Raw genomic sequence first — 15,558 nt, forward strand, 5'->3', positions numbered from 1 at the left:
ACAAGAACCCTGCACTGAGCAGAAAATGCTTCCTTGGTCCGGATGGGTTCAATCGGTTGGCCATCGCGCACGATTGCTATGATCGTGAACCTTTCATCCTGGCGCAACTTTTTCTTCGGGCCTCGTCTTGTTACCGGAGAGTTGCTCTATCCGGAGGGCTAAAAAAGAAGAAAGAAGAGAGTTAATATGTGTACATACCAAAACAATTAATGCATCAATTATCTATAGTCAGCACATGCTTAATTAATATATATATATATACCTGGTCAGACTCCATTCGTCACCGGAGCCGTCCTCACAGTGTCCTTCTTCCACCGGCATTCGGTCACCGGAGCCATCATAATCATGTCCTTCCTCCTCCATTCTTCGATAACCGTAGCCTGCTTCTTCACCCTGTCCTTCCAGACCATCGGTGTCATTGAGATACGACAAGACATCAGCTCCGGCTGCAATTATGTCCCCCAACACCTGTTCTGCTTCCTCGTCTCGGCCGTGCTCCATAGTTTTTGCAAATATTACAACATGGCAATTATTATACAAACATGATAGATGGATATATTAGTGGCAAATGTAGACCTAGCTAGCTAATCACAACAAGGAATCATATTAGTGGCCTCGACGCTTCTCTAGGGTTTGGGGTGGCCTCGGCAACGCTTCGAGGGTTCGGGGTGGACTCAGCGACAACACTCTTTTAACTTGGTAAATTTGGGTGGCCTCGGCGGCGCTTCTAGGGTTTGGATCAACTTGTGCACATCCATAATGGGGGCATTCTTGATAAATCTGGACCCTCGACCCTCGACCGCTTGGCGATCCACGACCCTCTACCCTATTTCCCGACCCTCTACCCCCTCATGTCATGTTTGTCTAGTGTCAAAGGATTCGACAAAACCATGTCTTCATCATTAGGCGAAAGTAACAGGCGCATGATGGTACGAAGTTCTGCAAAGTTGTTCTCGAACGGAGTCCCGGATAGGATAATTCGCTTTTTCGTACAAAGTTCAGCAAGAGCCTTCCGAATATCGCTATTTGGAAGGCCTTTGCATAACTTAGTACAAAAAGGCGAATTATCCTATCCGGGACTCCGTTCCAAAATAACTTTACACAACTTCATACCATCATGCCCTGGTTACTTCCGGCTAATGATGAAGCCAAGGATTTCTTCAATACTTTGACACTAGGCAACCTCTCGACCCCTCGGCGATCCTCGACCTTCGACCGCGGACGGTCCACGACCCTCTACCCTATTTCCCGACCCTCGAACCCTAGGCCCCTCGACGACCCTCGAACCCTCGATGATCCTCGAACCTCTACCCTAGTTCCCGACCCTCGCCCCTCGAACCCTCGGCAACCCCCCCCCCTCATGTAGAAGTTATTGGGGAGGGGGTATATCGACCCCCCCCCCTCATGTAAGAAGAGGAAAAAAGATCGAAGAAGAAAAAAGAGGAGAAGAAGAAAGGAATAGAGGAGAAGATCGAAGAAAAAAAGAAGAAGATTCTTCTTTTTTTCTCTTCTTATTTATTTCTCCTCTTCTTCCTCTCCTCTTATTCTCCTTTCTTCTCCTCCTTCTTCCTCTTCTTATTTTCCTTTTTCCTCTCCTTCTTTTTCTTTTTCTTCTTCTTCCTTCTTCCTTCTTCCTCTTTTCTTCCTTTTCCTTATTTTACTTTTTCCTCTACACTAACCTAAAATGCACTAATCTAAAATCGATATCTACTAATTAAAAACCTAAATAAAAATACATATATGAAAAAAAACATCATATGAAAAAACATCATATGCACAAAAAAACATCATGGACATCATATGACCCAAAAAATATCATATGATCATCAAATATGAACAAAAAAACATCAGAAGCCCGCCGGACCGTGGGCGGCGCGGTGACGGCATCGGGGCAGGGGTGGCGCGGGGCGGCGACGGCGTCCGGGTGACGCGGGGAAGTGACGGCGACGGCGTCAGGGTGGTGACGACGCGGGGTGGCACGCGGCGACGGCGTCGGGGTGGCGCGGGGCGCGGGCAGCGACAGGGTAGGGCACGGCGACGGGGGCGGCGACAGCGACGAGGAGCGGGCGGCGTCGGGACTGCAATGAAACTGAAAAATTTCACAAGTGTTGCTTATATAGACAGAGCATTGGTCTTGGTTCGTGGCACCAACCGGGACCAATGCCCCCCTTTAGTCCCGGTTGGTGCCACCAACCGGGACCAAAGGTCTTTTTTCAGCAGCCCAAAGGGCGGGAAGCAGAGGCATTTGGTCCCGGTTGGTGGCACCAACCGGGACTAAAGGGTGGCATTGGCTCCCGGTTGGTGCCACCAACCGGGACCTAAGGCCTTGTGATGCCCGCGTCAAAAGTTTAGTCCCACCTCGCTAGCTGAGAGAGCTCGAGAGTGGTTTATAAGCGCTGCTGCGCCCACCCTCTCAAGCTCCTCTCAATTGTAGGCTTTCGGGCCTAACCTGTCACTATGTGCCTGTGGGCCTATTGGGCCTGTTGCGGGCCTGAATCCTGGCCCATGATTGGATTTCTAGTCATATTCAGGCCGTGGTGGTCCAGTATGTGGCACTTTTTTGTTTTCTTTGTTGCTTTATTTATTTTGTTTTGTTTCTATTTACAACAAAATACTTACTGTTGCTATTTTATTTTATTTTATTTTGTTTCTACTTATTTATTAAAGTTTATTTTGTTTCTACTTATTTATTTTATTTTGTTTCTACTTATTTATTTTATTTTATTTCTACTTATTCATTAAAGTTTATTTATTTTCTACTTATTTATTTTATTTTGTTTCTACTTATTTATTTTATTTTGTTTCTATTTATTTATTTTATTTTATTTTTGCTTATAATGTTTTGAACAGAAAATACTTTGATAATTTTAGTTGCATAAATTTTATATAATTTTAGTTTCAATAATACTAGAGGTTTATAAAACTTTTTAGTTGATTCCTTTTGCTATTAGAGTTTCATTAAAGTTTTCTAGTTTATTCTTTTTTCTATTAGAGTTTCATTAAAGTTTTCTAGTTCATTCTTTTTTCTATTAGAGTTTCATTAAAGTTTTCAAGTTCATTCTTTTTTCTATTAGAGTTTCATTAAAGTTTTCTAGTTCATTCGTTTAGTTTATTATTTTTGCTATTAGAGTTTCATAAAAGTTTTCCAGATTATTCTTTTTTATATTAGTTCATACTTTGAGCTAAATGACCCTAAAATTGAAAAACACTTCAAATGAACTCTGAAGAGGTTGAAAATTGGCATGGTATCATCATTTCACCCACATAGCATGTGCTAAAAAGTTGAGAGGGTCACAGCAAAAACTAGATGCACTTCGTGTACAAAATGGACAATCTATTTCGAAGTATCAGGGTTTCGGACAAAAGCTCATCTGTTACAAAGGGATTTCATTTTTTGAACTTATTTGAACTCTAGACTTTGTGTGTGTTCAAAATGCACCATTCAAAGCCACATCATTAATTTTCAACCCTTTCTGACTTCATTTGTTATTTTTAATGCATTTACTGATTTTTGAGCTATATGACCCTGAAAATGAAAAGCACTACAAATGAACTCTGAAAAGGTTGAAAGTTGGCATGGTATCATCATTTTACCCACATAGCATGTGCTAAAAAGTTGAGAGGGTTACGGCAAAAACTGGATGCACTTCGTGTACAAAACAGACAATCTCTTTCGAAGTATCAAGGTTTCATACAGAAACTCGTCTGTTACATGGATTTTCTAGATCAAAGGCATCATCATAATAGTTGTGGAGAGAAAAGTCTTCACTTTTTTTCGCTTGTATCCTTTGCTTATTGCGCCGTAACCATGGATAATCTTCATCGTTTAACAGGGTGCTTGGGTCAGCCTTGACTTTGAAGGGAGGAATTTCATGAAACTTTTCATAATCTTCGGACATGTCTGTCTGGCCCTCCACTCCCACGATGTCTCTTTTTCCTGAAATAACTATGTGGCGCTTTGGCTCATCGTATGATGTGTTCGCTTCCTTATCTTTTTTTCTCTCGGTTTGGTAGACATGTCCTTCACATAGAAAACCTGCACCACATCATTGGCTAGGACGAATGGTTCGTCTGTGTACCCAAGATTGTTCAGATCCACTATTTTCATTCCGTACTATGGGTCTACCTGTACCCCGCCTCCTGACAGATTTAACCATTTGGACTTAAACAAAGGGATCTTAAAATCATGTACGTAGCCAAGTTCCCATATGTCCACTATGTAACCATAATATGTGTCCTTTCCCCTCTTGGTTGCTGCATCAAAGCGGACACCGCTATTTTGGTTGGTGCTCTTTTGATCTTGGGCGATCATGTAAAATGTATTCCCATTTATCTCATATCCATTGTAAGTCAATACAGTCAAAGATGGTCCCCTGGACAACGAGTACAACTCATCGAAAACAGTGTTGTCACCTCTAAGACGTGTTTCCAACCAACTGCCGAAAGTCCTGATGTGTTCACATGTAATCCAGTCGTCACACTGCTCCGGGTGTTTGGAGCGCAGACTGTTCTTGTGTTCATCGACATACGGGGTCACCAAGGTAGAGTTCTGTAGAACTGTGTAGTGTGCTTGAGACCAAGAATGCCCGTCCCAGCATATTATTGAGTCCCCTCCTAGTGTGCCTTTTCCAGTCAGTCTCCCCTCATACCGTGATTTAGGGAGACCAATCTTCTTAAGGCCAGGAATGAAGTCAACACAAAACCAAATGACATCCTCTGTTTGATGGCCCATGGAGATGCTTCCTTCTGGCCTAGCGCGGTTACGTACATATTTATTTAGGACTCCCATGAACCTCTCAAAGGGGAACATATTGTGTAGAAATACGGGACCCAGAACGACAATCTCGTCGACTAGATGAACTAGGACGTGTGTCATGATATTGAAGAAGGATGGTGGGAACACCAGCTCGAAACTGACAAAACATTGCGCCACATAACTCCTTAGCATTGGTATTATTTCTGGATCGATCACCTTCTAAGAGATTGCATTGAGGAATGCACATAGCTTCACAATGGCTAATCGGACATTTTCCGGTAGAAGCCCCCCTCAATGCAACCAGAAGCAATTGCGTCATAATCATGTGGCAGTCATGAGACTTTAGGTTCTGAAACTTTTTCTCGGCCATATTTATTATTCCCTTTATATTCGACGAGAAGCCAGACGGGACCTTCATACTGAGCAGGCATTCAAAGAAGATTTCCTTATCTTCTTTGGTAAGAGTGTAGCTGGCAGGACCTTCATACTGCTTTGGAGGCATGCCGTCTTTTTCGTGCAAATGTTGCAGGTCCTCCCGTGCCTTCGATGTATCTTTTGTCTTCCCATACACGCCCAAGAAGCCTAGCAGGTTCACAAGGTTCTTTGTCACGTGCATCACGTCGATTGAAGAGCGGACTTCTACATCTTTCCAATAGGGTAGGTCCCAATATATATATTTCTTCTTCCACATGGGTGCGTGTCCCTCGGCGTCATTCGGAACAGATAGTCCTCCAGGACCCTTTCTAAAGATTACGTGTAAATCATTGATCATAGCAAGTACGTGGTCACCGGTACGCATGGCGGGCTTCTCCTGGTGATCTGCCTCGCCTTTGAAATGCTTGCCTTTCTTTCGACATTGATGGTTGGTCGGAAGAAATCGACGATGGCCCAGGTACACATTCTTCCTACATTTGTCCAGGTATATACTTTCGGTGTCAGCTAAACAGTGTGTGCATGCGTGGTAACCCTTGTTTGTCTGTCCTGAAAGGTTACTGAGAGCGGACCAATCGTTGATGGTTACAAACAGCAATGCATGCAGGTTGAATTCCTCATGTTTGTGCTCATCCCACACACGTACACCGTTTTCATTCCACAACTGTAAAAGTTCTTCAACTAATGGCCTTAGGTACATATCAATGTCGTTGCCAGGTTGCTTAGGGCCTTGGATGAGAACTGGCATCATAATGAACTTCCGCTTCATGCACATCCAAGGAGGAAGGTTATACATACATAGAGTCACGGGCCAGGTGTTGTGATTGCTGCTCTGCTCCCCGAAAGGATTAATGCCATCCGCGCTTAAACCAAACCATACGTTCCTTGGGTCACCTACAAACTCGGTCCAGTACTTTCTCTCGATTTTCTCCACTGCGACCCGTCAGCGGGTGCTCTCAACTTCCCGTCTTTCTTATGGTCCTCTCTGTGCCATCGCATCAACTTGGCATACTCTTCATTTCTGAACAGACGTTTCAACCGTGGTATTAAAGGAGCATACCACATCACCTTCGCAGGAACCCTCTTCCTGGGGGGCTCGCCGTCAACATCACCAGGGTCATCTCGTTTGATCTTATACCGCAATGCACCGCATACCGAGCATGTGTTAAAATCCTCGTATGCACCGCGGTAGAGGATGCAGTCATTAGGGCATGCATGTATCTTCAGCACCTCCAATCCTAGAGAGCATACGACCTTCTTTGTTGCGTACATACTGTCGGGCAATTCGTTATCCTTTGGAAACTTCTTCTTCAATATTTTCAGTAGCTTATCGAATCATTTGTCAGGCACAACATTCTCTGCCTTCCATTGCTGCAATTTCAGTACGGTACCAAGTTTTGTGTTGCCATCTTCGCAATTGGGGTGCAACCCTTTTTGTGATCCTCTAACATGCGATCGAACTTCAGCTTCTCCTTTTGACTTTCGCACTGTGTCCTTGCATCAACAATGACCCGGCGGAGATCATCATCATTGGGCACATCGTCTGGTTCTTCTTGATCTTCAGCAGCTTCCCCCGTTGCAGCATCACCGTATTCAGGGGGCACATAGTTCTCATCGTCCTATTCTTCTTTGTTGTCTTCCATCATAACCCCTAATTCTCCGTGATTGATCCAAACATTATAGTGTGGCATGAAACCCTTATAAAGCAGGTGGGTGTGAAGGATTTTCCGGTCAGAGTAAGACTTCGTATTCCCACATATAGGGCATGGACAACACATAAAACCATTCTGCTTGTTTTCCTCAGGCACTTCCAGAAAATTATGCAGGCCCTTAATGTACTCGGAGGTGTGTATGTCATCGTACATCCATTGACGGTTCATCTGTGTGCATTATATATAATTATGTGTGTCAAAAACCATTACAGATTCACATGGATAGATAAGTGACCAAATTAATAGAAGTTCATCATCACATTAAAACCAAAGTACATACATAGTTCTCATTGAACAACATATAGCTCTCCAGAGCATCTAATTAAACCATACATTGAAACTATGTAAAACCTTTCAATGCAACAACAAATGTGATCATAATCACAACCAAGGTAACAATTGATCCAATGGCATAATAATACCAAGCATCGGTATGAATGGTATATTTTCTAATCTTTCTAATCTTCAACCGCACTGCATCCATCTTGATCTTGTGATCATCGACGACATCCGCAACATGCAGCTCCAATATCATCTTCTCCTTCTCAATTTTTTATATTTTTTCTTTCAAGTAATTGTTTTCGTCAACTAAATTTAACCTCTCGTCAAAAAGGGTCGGTTGGAATTTCCTGTTCAACTACCTCCTAGATAAATAAAATCTATGCCACGTTGGTCGGCATAATTGTCATAAACAATAAATGAACCAAATAGTTATAAAAGATCATATATACCACATCCGAGTCATAGCCAGGACGAGGGCCGACGGGGGCGGATACCAAAACCATCGCACTATATAATAACAAGCAATAATAAAAGTAAGAAAATTAGACAAGTATCTATCTAAAGTAAAAAAAAATCTTTCAGAAATAAGATAAGAACAAGAGGCTCACCACGATGGTGTCGGCGACGAGATCAGCGCGGGCGATCGACGACGGTGAAGACAGGGACGAGGCGTGACGGACCGCTAAACCTAGACAAATCTCGGGGAAAATGGAGTTTGGAGGTCGAGCTTCGAGAGGAGAAAACTTAACTAGTGTGGCTCGGACATTTTATCGAATACCTCATGTGCATAGGAGGTAAGCTAGAGCACCACAAAGCTCTCCCCTCGCCGGCCAGAAAAAACAAAGCACTGTGGAGTGCTTTGCCGCGGTGATGGGGTATATATAGCCACCTCATTGGTCCCGGTTCATGGCTGGAACCGGGACTAAAGGCCCCCCTTTTGTCCCGGTTCTAGACACGGACCGGGACAAGCGGATCCACACGAACCGGGACAAATGCCTCCCGAGGCCCGGCCGGGCACCTGGGCGTGTGTCCCGGTTCGTGACTGAACCGAGACTAATGGGCTGGTCAGACCCCAACCAAAGGCATGTTTTCTACTAGTGGGGTAGCCTTCAAAATATACAAGGTTCTGCTCTCTATAATCTAAAAATTCACTCAAAAATTAGCTCACAACAATTCTACGTGATGAGAGAGTCTGTTTACACAGACAACATTTTGTTTGCTCTGGAAAAGGCAACCGGCCCGAAAGTGACAGAGAACAATCCTTTGGTACTACTGGTCGGGTCCAAAATTTGAATGGTCGAAATTTAGAAAGGAAACACATGCTCCCGAAAGTAGCAATATGCCGCGGAGATGAACATAGAAACTTATCTGTAATTACCATCTCAAGGGATTAATGCTCATGAGTATAAAAAGACATAGCATTTGACAGCAAATTAAGAAATGTGTAACTAAAGGATGATATGTAGCATAGTAAAAAGTACATTATCTTCAGTTAGACATGATCGATTCATCTCTTTGGCATTGTCAAGAGAAGATAAACACTCATCTCATTTTCTCTCTTCATACATGAATAGAAGGTTGTCCTGTTGTCATGATATCTATGGCAAATAATTAGCGGAAGAAATCGTCTGTCACAAGTATTGCAAAAATAAACTATGAGGACATCTTGCTATGAAGTTATGCACAGATTACAATAGTTTCTGAACCAAGGCAAAGCCCTATCAGGAAAACACATGTGAGCAACTCCTACAGAAAAAGCAACTGAAAGCACGAGCTGTGCCAATGATGTACAGACTACAGCTAAATCTCCACGACAGGGCAAGAACCTCTCCTACTTCCCATCTTTCTCTGGTCAGTTTACCAGCATTTCCAAAGCAACCTCCTCGATGAGCAAGGACAGAACGCCCTCCCCGGCGTCCCTTACCCAGCACTCTGTTTCCTCCATGCAGATCCAGTCCTGCCACCCCATGTCCCACGCGCTGTTGATCGACGGGTCCGTGCATCCGAGATCCCTCTCCAGCTTCATGGACATGCTGTCTTTGGTGCCAGTGTCATGGCCGTCTTTGTCGTCGGTATAGCTCTTCAGCTTCTGAGTCCCATCGCTGATATCACCTAGCAATGCCTCCAGGGAGAAGTACGGTGTTGCTCCGCATTTCTGGGTCTTGAATCCAGTGTAATACAGGCTATTCTGCTGACGGTGTTTTCGTTCCAGTTGCTCCATTGCTATGTCTGTGTAGAGTTCACGGTCTCCCATTTCAGCCTTTCCGGTATCCTTGTATTGCTCGATCAAATGGTCATAATTGTATGCGTCAATGCCTATGAGCTGTGCTGCTTGGTTAACGAAAGACTTGTTGCTTAGGAGAAGCAAACTCATCTCATCTTTTATTTCAACTTCCTTTTTTGGTATTCTGTTTATTGGTGGGCTGCTTTGGCTGGAAATTAGTGAAGCTTCACTGGATCCGCTAAAATCTTCATGAGCGTCTGCCATGAAAAGGAATTGTTAGTGCCAGAACTTTTTTTTTTTTGCAAGGGAGAGCAATTAATTCCTCTCATCAGGAAATATTAATATGTAACCCACAAACAAAATCATGGTAATCCTTTTTAATAAATGGCTGTGTGCATCTGAATGATGCATAGGCCAGGGGTAATCCTCCTTTCTAAAAAAACATGGTACCCCCTTTGTCGCTAAATATAGGCCATCGTAGAAACCGTGCAGTCAAATATTCTTAAATTTGACCATAAAATTGTAAGATTGTCTACTTGAATTCAATATCACCAAATTCGCTAATTGCTATGTGAAACTTATTCTCAAAACAGTACAACAGTATAAATCAGCAGTCGATGTAGCGCTTTGTGTGAACCATTTCATTGTAAACCCGAACCAAGGCACCTGGAAGTAAACTGTAATTCCTTTCTGGCCAGTTCATTCACATATCAGCAGTAGATTGGAGTTAACTATTGGATGTCATTCCTACTTTTGGCCTTCTGATAACAGTGATATAAACAGAACCGATGAAAATGCTTTTAGAAGAACAAAAGGTTTGGTGATTATTACCATCGATGGAAGGTTCTGTGTCCCAATCAGCACTCCGGCAGCTTTCATCGCTAGGTGTCGCACTATGTTCTGTGGATGGACAATCAGTTTTGATGAACTCTCTGTGCACCTCATATGCCTGCATTGTGAGCAAAAAAGGTCTGAGGAAAAAACTGTTTGAACCAACCAGTTCATTCAAGGTACATCTGATTTAACTGAAACGCCTAAAATCTAATATTTTAATAGCTTTCAAACAATACTTATTTTATGAATCTGAAGATTTCGATTTCAAAAGGTTCTCGCTTTGTGGTCATTCTTTTACCAGCTTGAAAATAGTTTCGTGTCTCAGATAGCATGAAAGATTTTCAGGCTATGCTATATAGTGAAGGATGCTTACCACAATGTCATCAATAGTTGAGTTGTTAACATTTCTACTTGACACTATCTTCTCTCTGGAACTGCCATGTGTTCTTCGTAAGATTGGCTTCACTGTACGGCATGTTGAAGGATTGCTACTTGATGCAACCGATTTCTTATCAGTTTTTCTCACTAGTTTAGCATTACTGTGAGATGCTGATGCTGCCGTAGCCTTCACATCCTTCCTCCTTTCTCCCTTCCTATCAGGCAAATGATATTTCTGTTTATTGCTGCTTCTACTGCTGATCTCAGTTTTTTGTTCTATGCGCTGCTTTCGAGTTATATGAGATACAACCTTCACATCCTTGGGGGATTTGGTTTGAGCTTGGCCCATCCTTTGTTCTCTTTGGATTGATTTCGCTGAACCAACTTTAGTAGCCGCAGAGGTATCTTGCGAAGGAAGGGTGTCCTCATGAAAATAAGGAAAATTCATCTGAACATTGCACTGCTGGACCTTGTGCTCATCAGAATTCATGGTATTTAAAAGCCTCTTGACTTGAATTGTCTTCATCATCTCTTGCCCTGCCTTCCCCTTACGTTGCGAGTCCTTTCCTAACGATTGTCTTGGTAGCTTTTCTGCTGGTGATGGTTTTGACTTAGGCATGTCAATATCAAACTGTGCCCTTGGTGAACTTACTGTCTTGAGTGTCTCGTCTTTCTTGGTGGTATTTCCCTTGTGTGGGGGCAAACCTTCAAGGCCCATGAGCCTTGCTACCAAACTCGGGGTTTTATTTGTTGGTACCAAACTTGGGGTTTTGGACTTGTCAGGTTGCACAGGTGGACAGGATGATGATCTTGGCACCACCTTCTTCTCCTTAGTAGACTTGGATACGGCGGTACTGTTTGGTGTGCTCCGTGATGACTGACTCAAGGAGGCCAGCTGCTCACCATTGGAGGCCACTGACAAGAGTTTCGCCCTGTAAAGGCTGTCCTTGATCACTCTCTTCAGCTCGTCGGTAGAATTCCTTAGTTGCCCATCAAATCTACTGCTGACACTTCCAGGGACCAGCTTCTTGGCGATTGATGCTTCGAAGAGTGCTTCACGGATTCCAGTGACGTCCAATGATTCCTCTCCGTTCCCTGGCCTTCTCTGCTTAGTCGATTGCCGCATGCTCTGTGACACTGTTTGGAACTTCTCAAGCATGACAAGGGAGTCCTGGAGGTCCATAGCGCCTCTCAGGAGGTCCTCGGCAAAATGCCTCGAGAGTGTGGAACCCATCACATAATCTCTTTGTGACAAGATGGACCTCTCCTCCCGGTTACTTTGCGAGGGGCGCCAATCCTGGCTTTGGCAGCTTCGGCAGACTGTGGGTCGTAGTGTAACAACATAAGGGGCATCACACTGAGTCCTTTCAGGATAGCCGCCATCTTTGCTCCTGGAGCTGGAGGGGTGACTCTTTGAAAGGGACCTGCAAACCACTGATCTGAAACTGTCTTGAGGCATTCTGTTTTTCTGAAAGAAACAAACAAAGGAACGAATAAGCACCACACTAAAATGGTCAGACGATATATCATACACAAATTCAAGTGAGCAAACATAATTTCCTGGTCAAAACAAAGAAAGAAAGCTACTTACATTATCTTGACTCTTCCCTATAACATATGAAACATATACCAATTTACGAACTTATTTCCTTTAGGACTCGATGCCTGTCTTGACTGTGGACTGGAGATCCTGGATAGGAACAAAGAGGAACCTATGAATCAGTACAACTCAGAAGAAAGAAACATATAAAAATTATGAGCTTTTGGCTGTATATATATACTACGATATCTTCCAAGTTTCTCGCTTTGCGAGGAATAGCGACTGCTGACTAATTAAATATGCAAGGACAAGCAGTTGAAGAAATTGGTTACAGAAGAAAGCTATGGGTGGCTTTTCTCTATTTTGCCCACGGAAAATCTGCGGCTTGACCAGCCAGCTAGCCTTCACCGGTGCTCAAATTTCACAGGCATCATGTCAGCAACAGGTAATTCATCACAAGCAGTGCCCTGCTTTCCACCCACATGAAAGTAAATAAAAAGGAAAAAGGAGATGGAGGTGGCCAGGGGGTGGTAGTTGGAATAAAAAGGTCATTTTGATAACTGCCCTGAGGTCAAAGTGAACAGATCGAAAACCCTAGTAAATAAACAGTCAAAATAAGCCAGCCCAAAACGCACCGAATTAGCCTATAATATATTCTCAACTGCACGGAAATACTCTAGCAAACAATACAGAAAAAACGGCCTAAGAAATCGCAACCAAGCAACCACACATTCTTCTCGGCCTCGCCCCAACTGAACAACCTCAGAGCCTAGAGCCGCCAGGAGAAAGGATTTACCAGAACACTTTGAAGGGGGGGAGCGGAAATGAAGGACCGGGAACCCTAGAGTTCTTGGGGCGCCATCCTCGGCATTCTAGAGCAAAACGAGAGAGAGAGAGAGAGAGAGAGAGAGAGAGAGAGGAAACAAATGGGCACCTCGAGGTGTTTGCAAGGCGGGGGGGCTCCTTCTCGGCGTGCTGCCGCCCTCCGAGGTTTGGCGCGAGTACGAGTGGTGCGTGGAGGATCCCCAAGATCTGTACTGCCCGAAGCAATAAAGGTGCGGGACTACGACTACTGCGTCGCCACTACTGCGGCGGCATGTGAGCCCCTGCAGCGACGCAGTTTACTAGTGGCATCCCTCCCTCCCTCCTTCCCATGAGAAAAGCTCAGCCATTTGTCCTGTCTTTTGATGTGGGAACGCGGAGAAGGAGAGGAGAGGGGGGCAGGTGGCCGCAGAGTGGTGGCCTCATTTACTTTGACCGGGAAACTGCCGAGCCGACGATGACGATGCCATCGCCATCGCTCGCCGCCTCAATCAGCGTCCGTGGGACCGCCCTGTCAGACGACCACAAAATACACTGCTCCAGTATAATTAACTTTGCAATCGCATTATGATTTGGTATCCGTCCCGTGAGCGAATGAATAAAACACGGCCATCACCCAACTAAATGGAATGTCGCATCAGTTGGATACTTGTCCACATTGCAGGACCATTTCTTGTCTTCATGTGGTAATGCGAGCAAAGACGATGAATACGTATACGTACGAACTATAAACACCGCAAGGACGCAACTGCGCCGATCGCATGCACTTGTAGCGACGCAGATCCGAGACTTGTCCGAGGCCTAGCCGCTCTCTAAATTCTCTTCGGTGGCACACGATTGTGCACTCATAACTGGACTCGGCGAGCTTCAGTAGTTTCCCAATAAGATTGGGACTCCACTGCACAACAGAACGTCAGATTTTTTCTGATCATGACAAATTAAAAGTTTTTTTATGACAAATTATGTTTTTTAAAATGGGAAGTTTAACTTGCCAGTACGGCAAATTCGTATCAGTTTATTTTTCTGTCAGAAAATTGTCATGGTTAGGACATCTCCAACGCCAGCCCTTAAGCTTCCCCATCCGCCCGGACCGCCGAAGTCATCCAACGCGGTCATGTATCGTTTGGCTGCGTGGCCCGAACATATTTTCTCCCGCGGAGACAAATGTGTGGAGGTTTGCGGGTGTGCGGACCGCTGTCACCCTCGTTTCTGATCGCCCTGACCCACCAAAAACCTGCCCCCCTCCTCGTCCGCGTGTGCTTCCCGCTCGTCGCCCAGTTGCCGCATTCATGCCGCTGTAGAGCACGTCGCTTCACATTGAAGGCGGCTCGCGGCGGAGACGACCTCTCACTGTTTTTGTCACTGAAGCGGCACGCCGGCCGAGAGTGCTGCCCGTTGCACGCCCAGCTGAACACGTCTCCTCACTGCATTCAAACGCCTTCATTAAACCCGCGTGCAATCCGAGAAACAAACCTACTCCGGCCGCGCGTCCGTTCATAATTGGGTCGGCATTAAACGCAACACCGAAAAGGCTCTTTCAGTCCGCCCTTTATTTAAACAAGGTCAGACGCCGGGCAAGAGTCACACCACTCCGATGTTCCCCATCTCCTTCTTTCACCATTTGTATCCCATGAAGGCCACCGCTGGTGCGTCGCCTGCTTGCGCAGCTGGTGACATGTCCGGTCTTTATCTCAGACCATCCTGGATACACCCGTCTGGACTCCATGGAAGCACCTTCCCCTCCGGCCGAAGCACCCTCTTTGCCACTCCAATGAGCGGCGTAGCCGGACATAGAGAAGATATGGGGGGAAGAATATGCCTTCGGGATTCCTAACAGTGGTTAGCGTACTGCCGGACATGGGAAAGACAAGGGGTCCACCGCGGCCAGCCGTAGACTAGTGTAGTGTATCCGTGTCGTGGGGGTGGAGCTCCGCGAGACTATATGTGCACATAGTTTTACCCTTTTAGTTAAAATATGTTCAAAGTGTAACTGTTTTCGTCTGCTTTGTATGAAATTTGTCATGTTTGTATGAAATCTGACCGTGTTTGCGTAAATTTAACCTGGTTTGTTGAAAAAGAGTTTTCAATGTATGCAGGTAGCCTCGGATGGTAACCTCCTGCATCCATGTTTGTGGACTGGTCCCCTTTATCCTGAACGGATGCGGGAGAAAAATCGGTCATGGGCACCATTGGAGATGCCCTTACACACTAAATTTGTTATTATCATGCCAATATAAATTGTCATGAAAAACATCTGATTTGTCATGCCTAAGAATCTGACTTTAGATTTTTAGTGTTTCCATAAGATTTGTCACTTGTATCATGTCACCTGGATTATGATAGTTGGTCAGTTACTAGGTGCATGAGTGACGTGACAATGAATTAAGAACACGATATTTTCCTCCATAAAATATATGAATCCATATATCAAATGCACATGAATTATACTCTACTAGTAGCACTTCGTAAACCCACACCCCCGTAGGTCTGTTATGTGCCAGGACAAATCTCTTTTGGGAAGACCATCACAAAATAATCGGAGCATTACCTACTGTTAATAAGGGCATGCACAATAATG

General features: G+C 44.6%; 1 protein-coding gene across 2 annotated transcripts; it reads right to left on the minus strand.

The window, feature by feature from the left end:
- Positions 1-8,766: 8,766 nt before the first annotated feature.
- On the minus strand, positions 8,767-13,391 carry LOC125543359. Of its 2 annotated transcripts, none has more exons than XM_048706679.1 (5): positions 13,093-13,391; positions 12,210-12,308; positions 10,614-12,086; positions 10,238-10,355; positions 8,767-9,663 (listed from the first exon to the last, which is right to left on the minus strand). In XM_048706679.1, exons 3-5 carry the CDS (start codon positions 12,075-12,077, stop codon positions 9,035-9,037), a joined length of 2,211 nt encoding a protein of 736 aa, XP_048562636.1. In that variant the 5' UTR covers positions 12,078-12,086; positions 12,210-12,308; positions 13,093-13,391; the 3' UTR covers positions 8,767-9,034. The 2 variants fall into 2 exon arrangements, with proteins under 2 accessions (XP_048562636.1, XP_048562637.1); XM_048706680.1 differs by lacking the exon at positions 13,093-13,391 and adding an exon at positions 12,955-13,089.
- Between the last annotated feature and the right edge of the window lie 2,167 nt (positions 13,392-15,558).

The sequence above is a fragment of the Triticum urartu genome, chromosome 3 (assembly GCF_003073215.2).
Source record: "Triticum urartu cultivar G1812 chromosome 3, Tu2.1, whole genome shotgun sequence".
In the NCBI taxonomy this organism is placed as follows: Eukaryota; Viridiplantae; Streptophyta; class Magnoliopsida; order Poales; family Poaceae; genus Triticum; species Triticum urartu.

Bases quoted from the DNA above. Each gene is read 5' to 3' on its own strand.
- LOC125543359 (XM_048706679.1), bottom strand. From the start codon at position 12,077: ATGCCTCAAGACAGTTTCAGATCAGTGGTTTGCAGGTCCCTTTCAAAG. The intron at 10,356-10,613 runs GTAAGCATCCTT...CTCACAATGCAG, and splicing joins CAACTATTGATGACATTGTG to GCATATGAGGTGCACAGAGA. The intron at 9,664-10,237 runs GTAATAATCACC...TTTTCATGGCAG, and splicing joins CACAGAACCTTCCATCGATG to ACGCTCATGAAGATTTTAGC.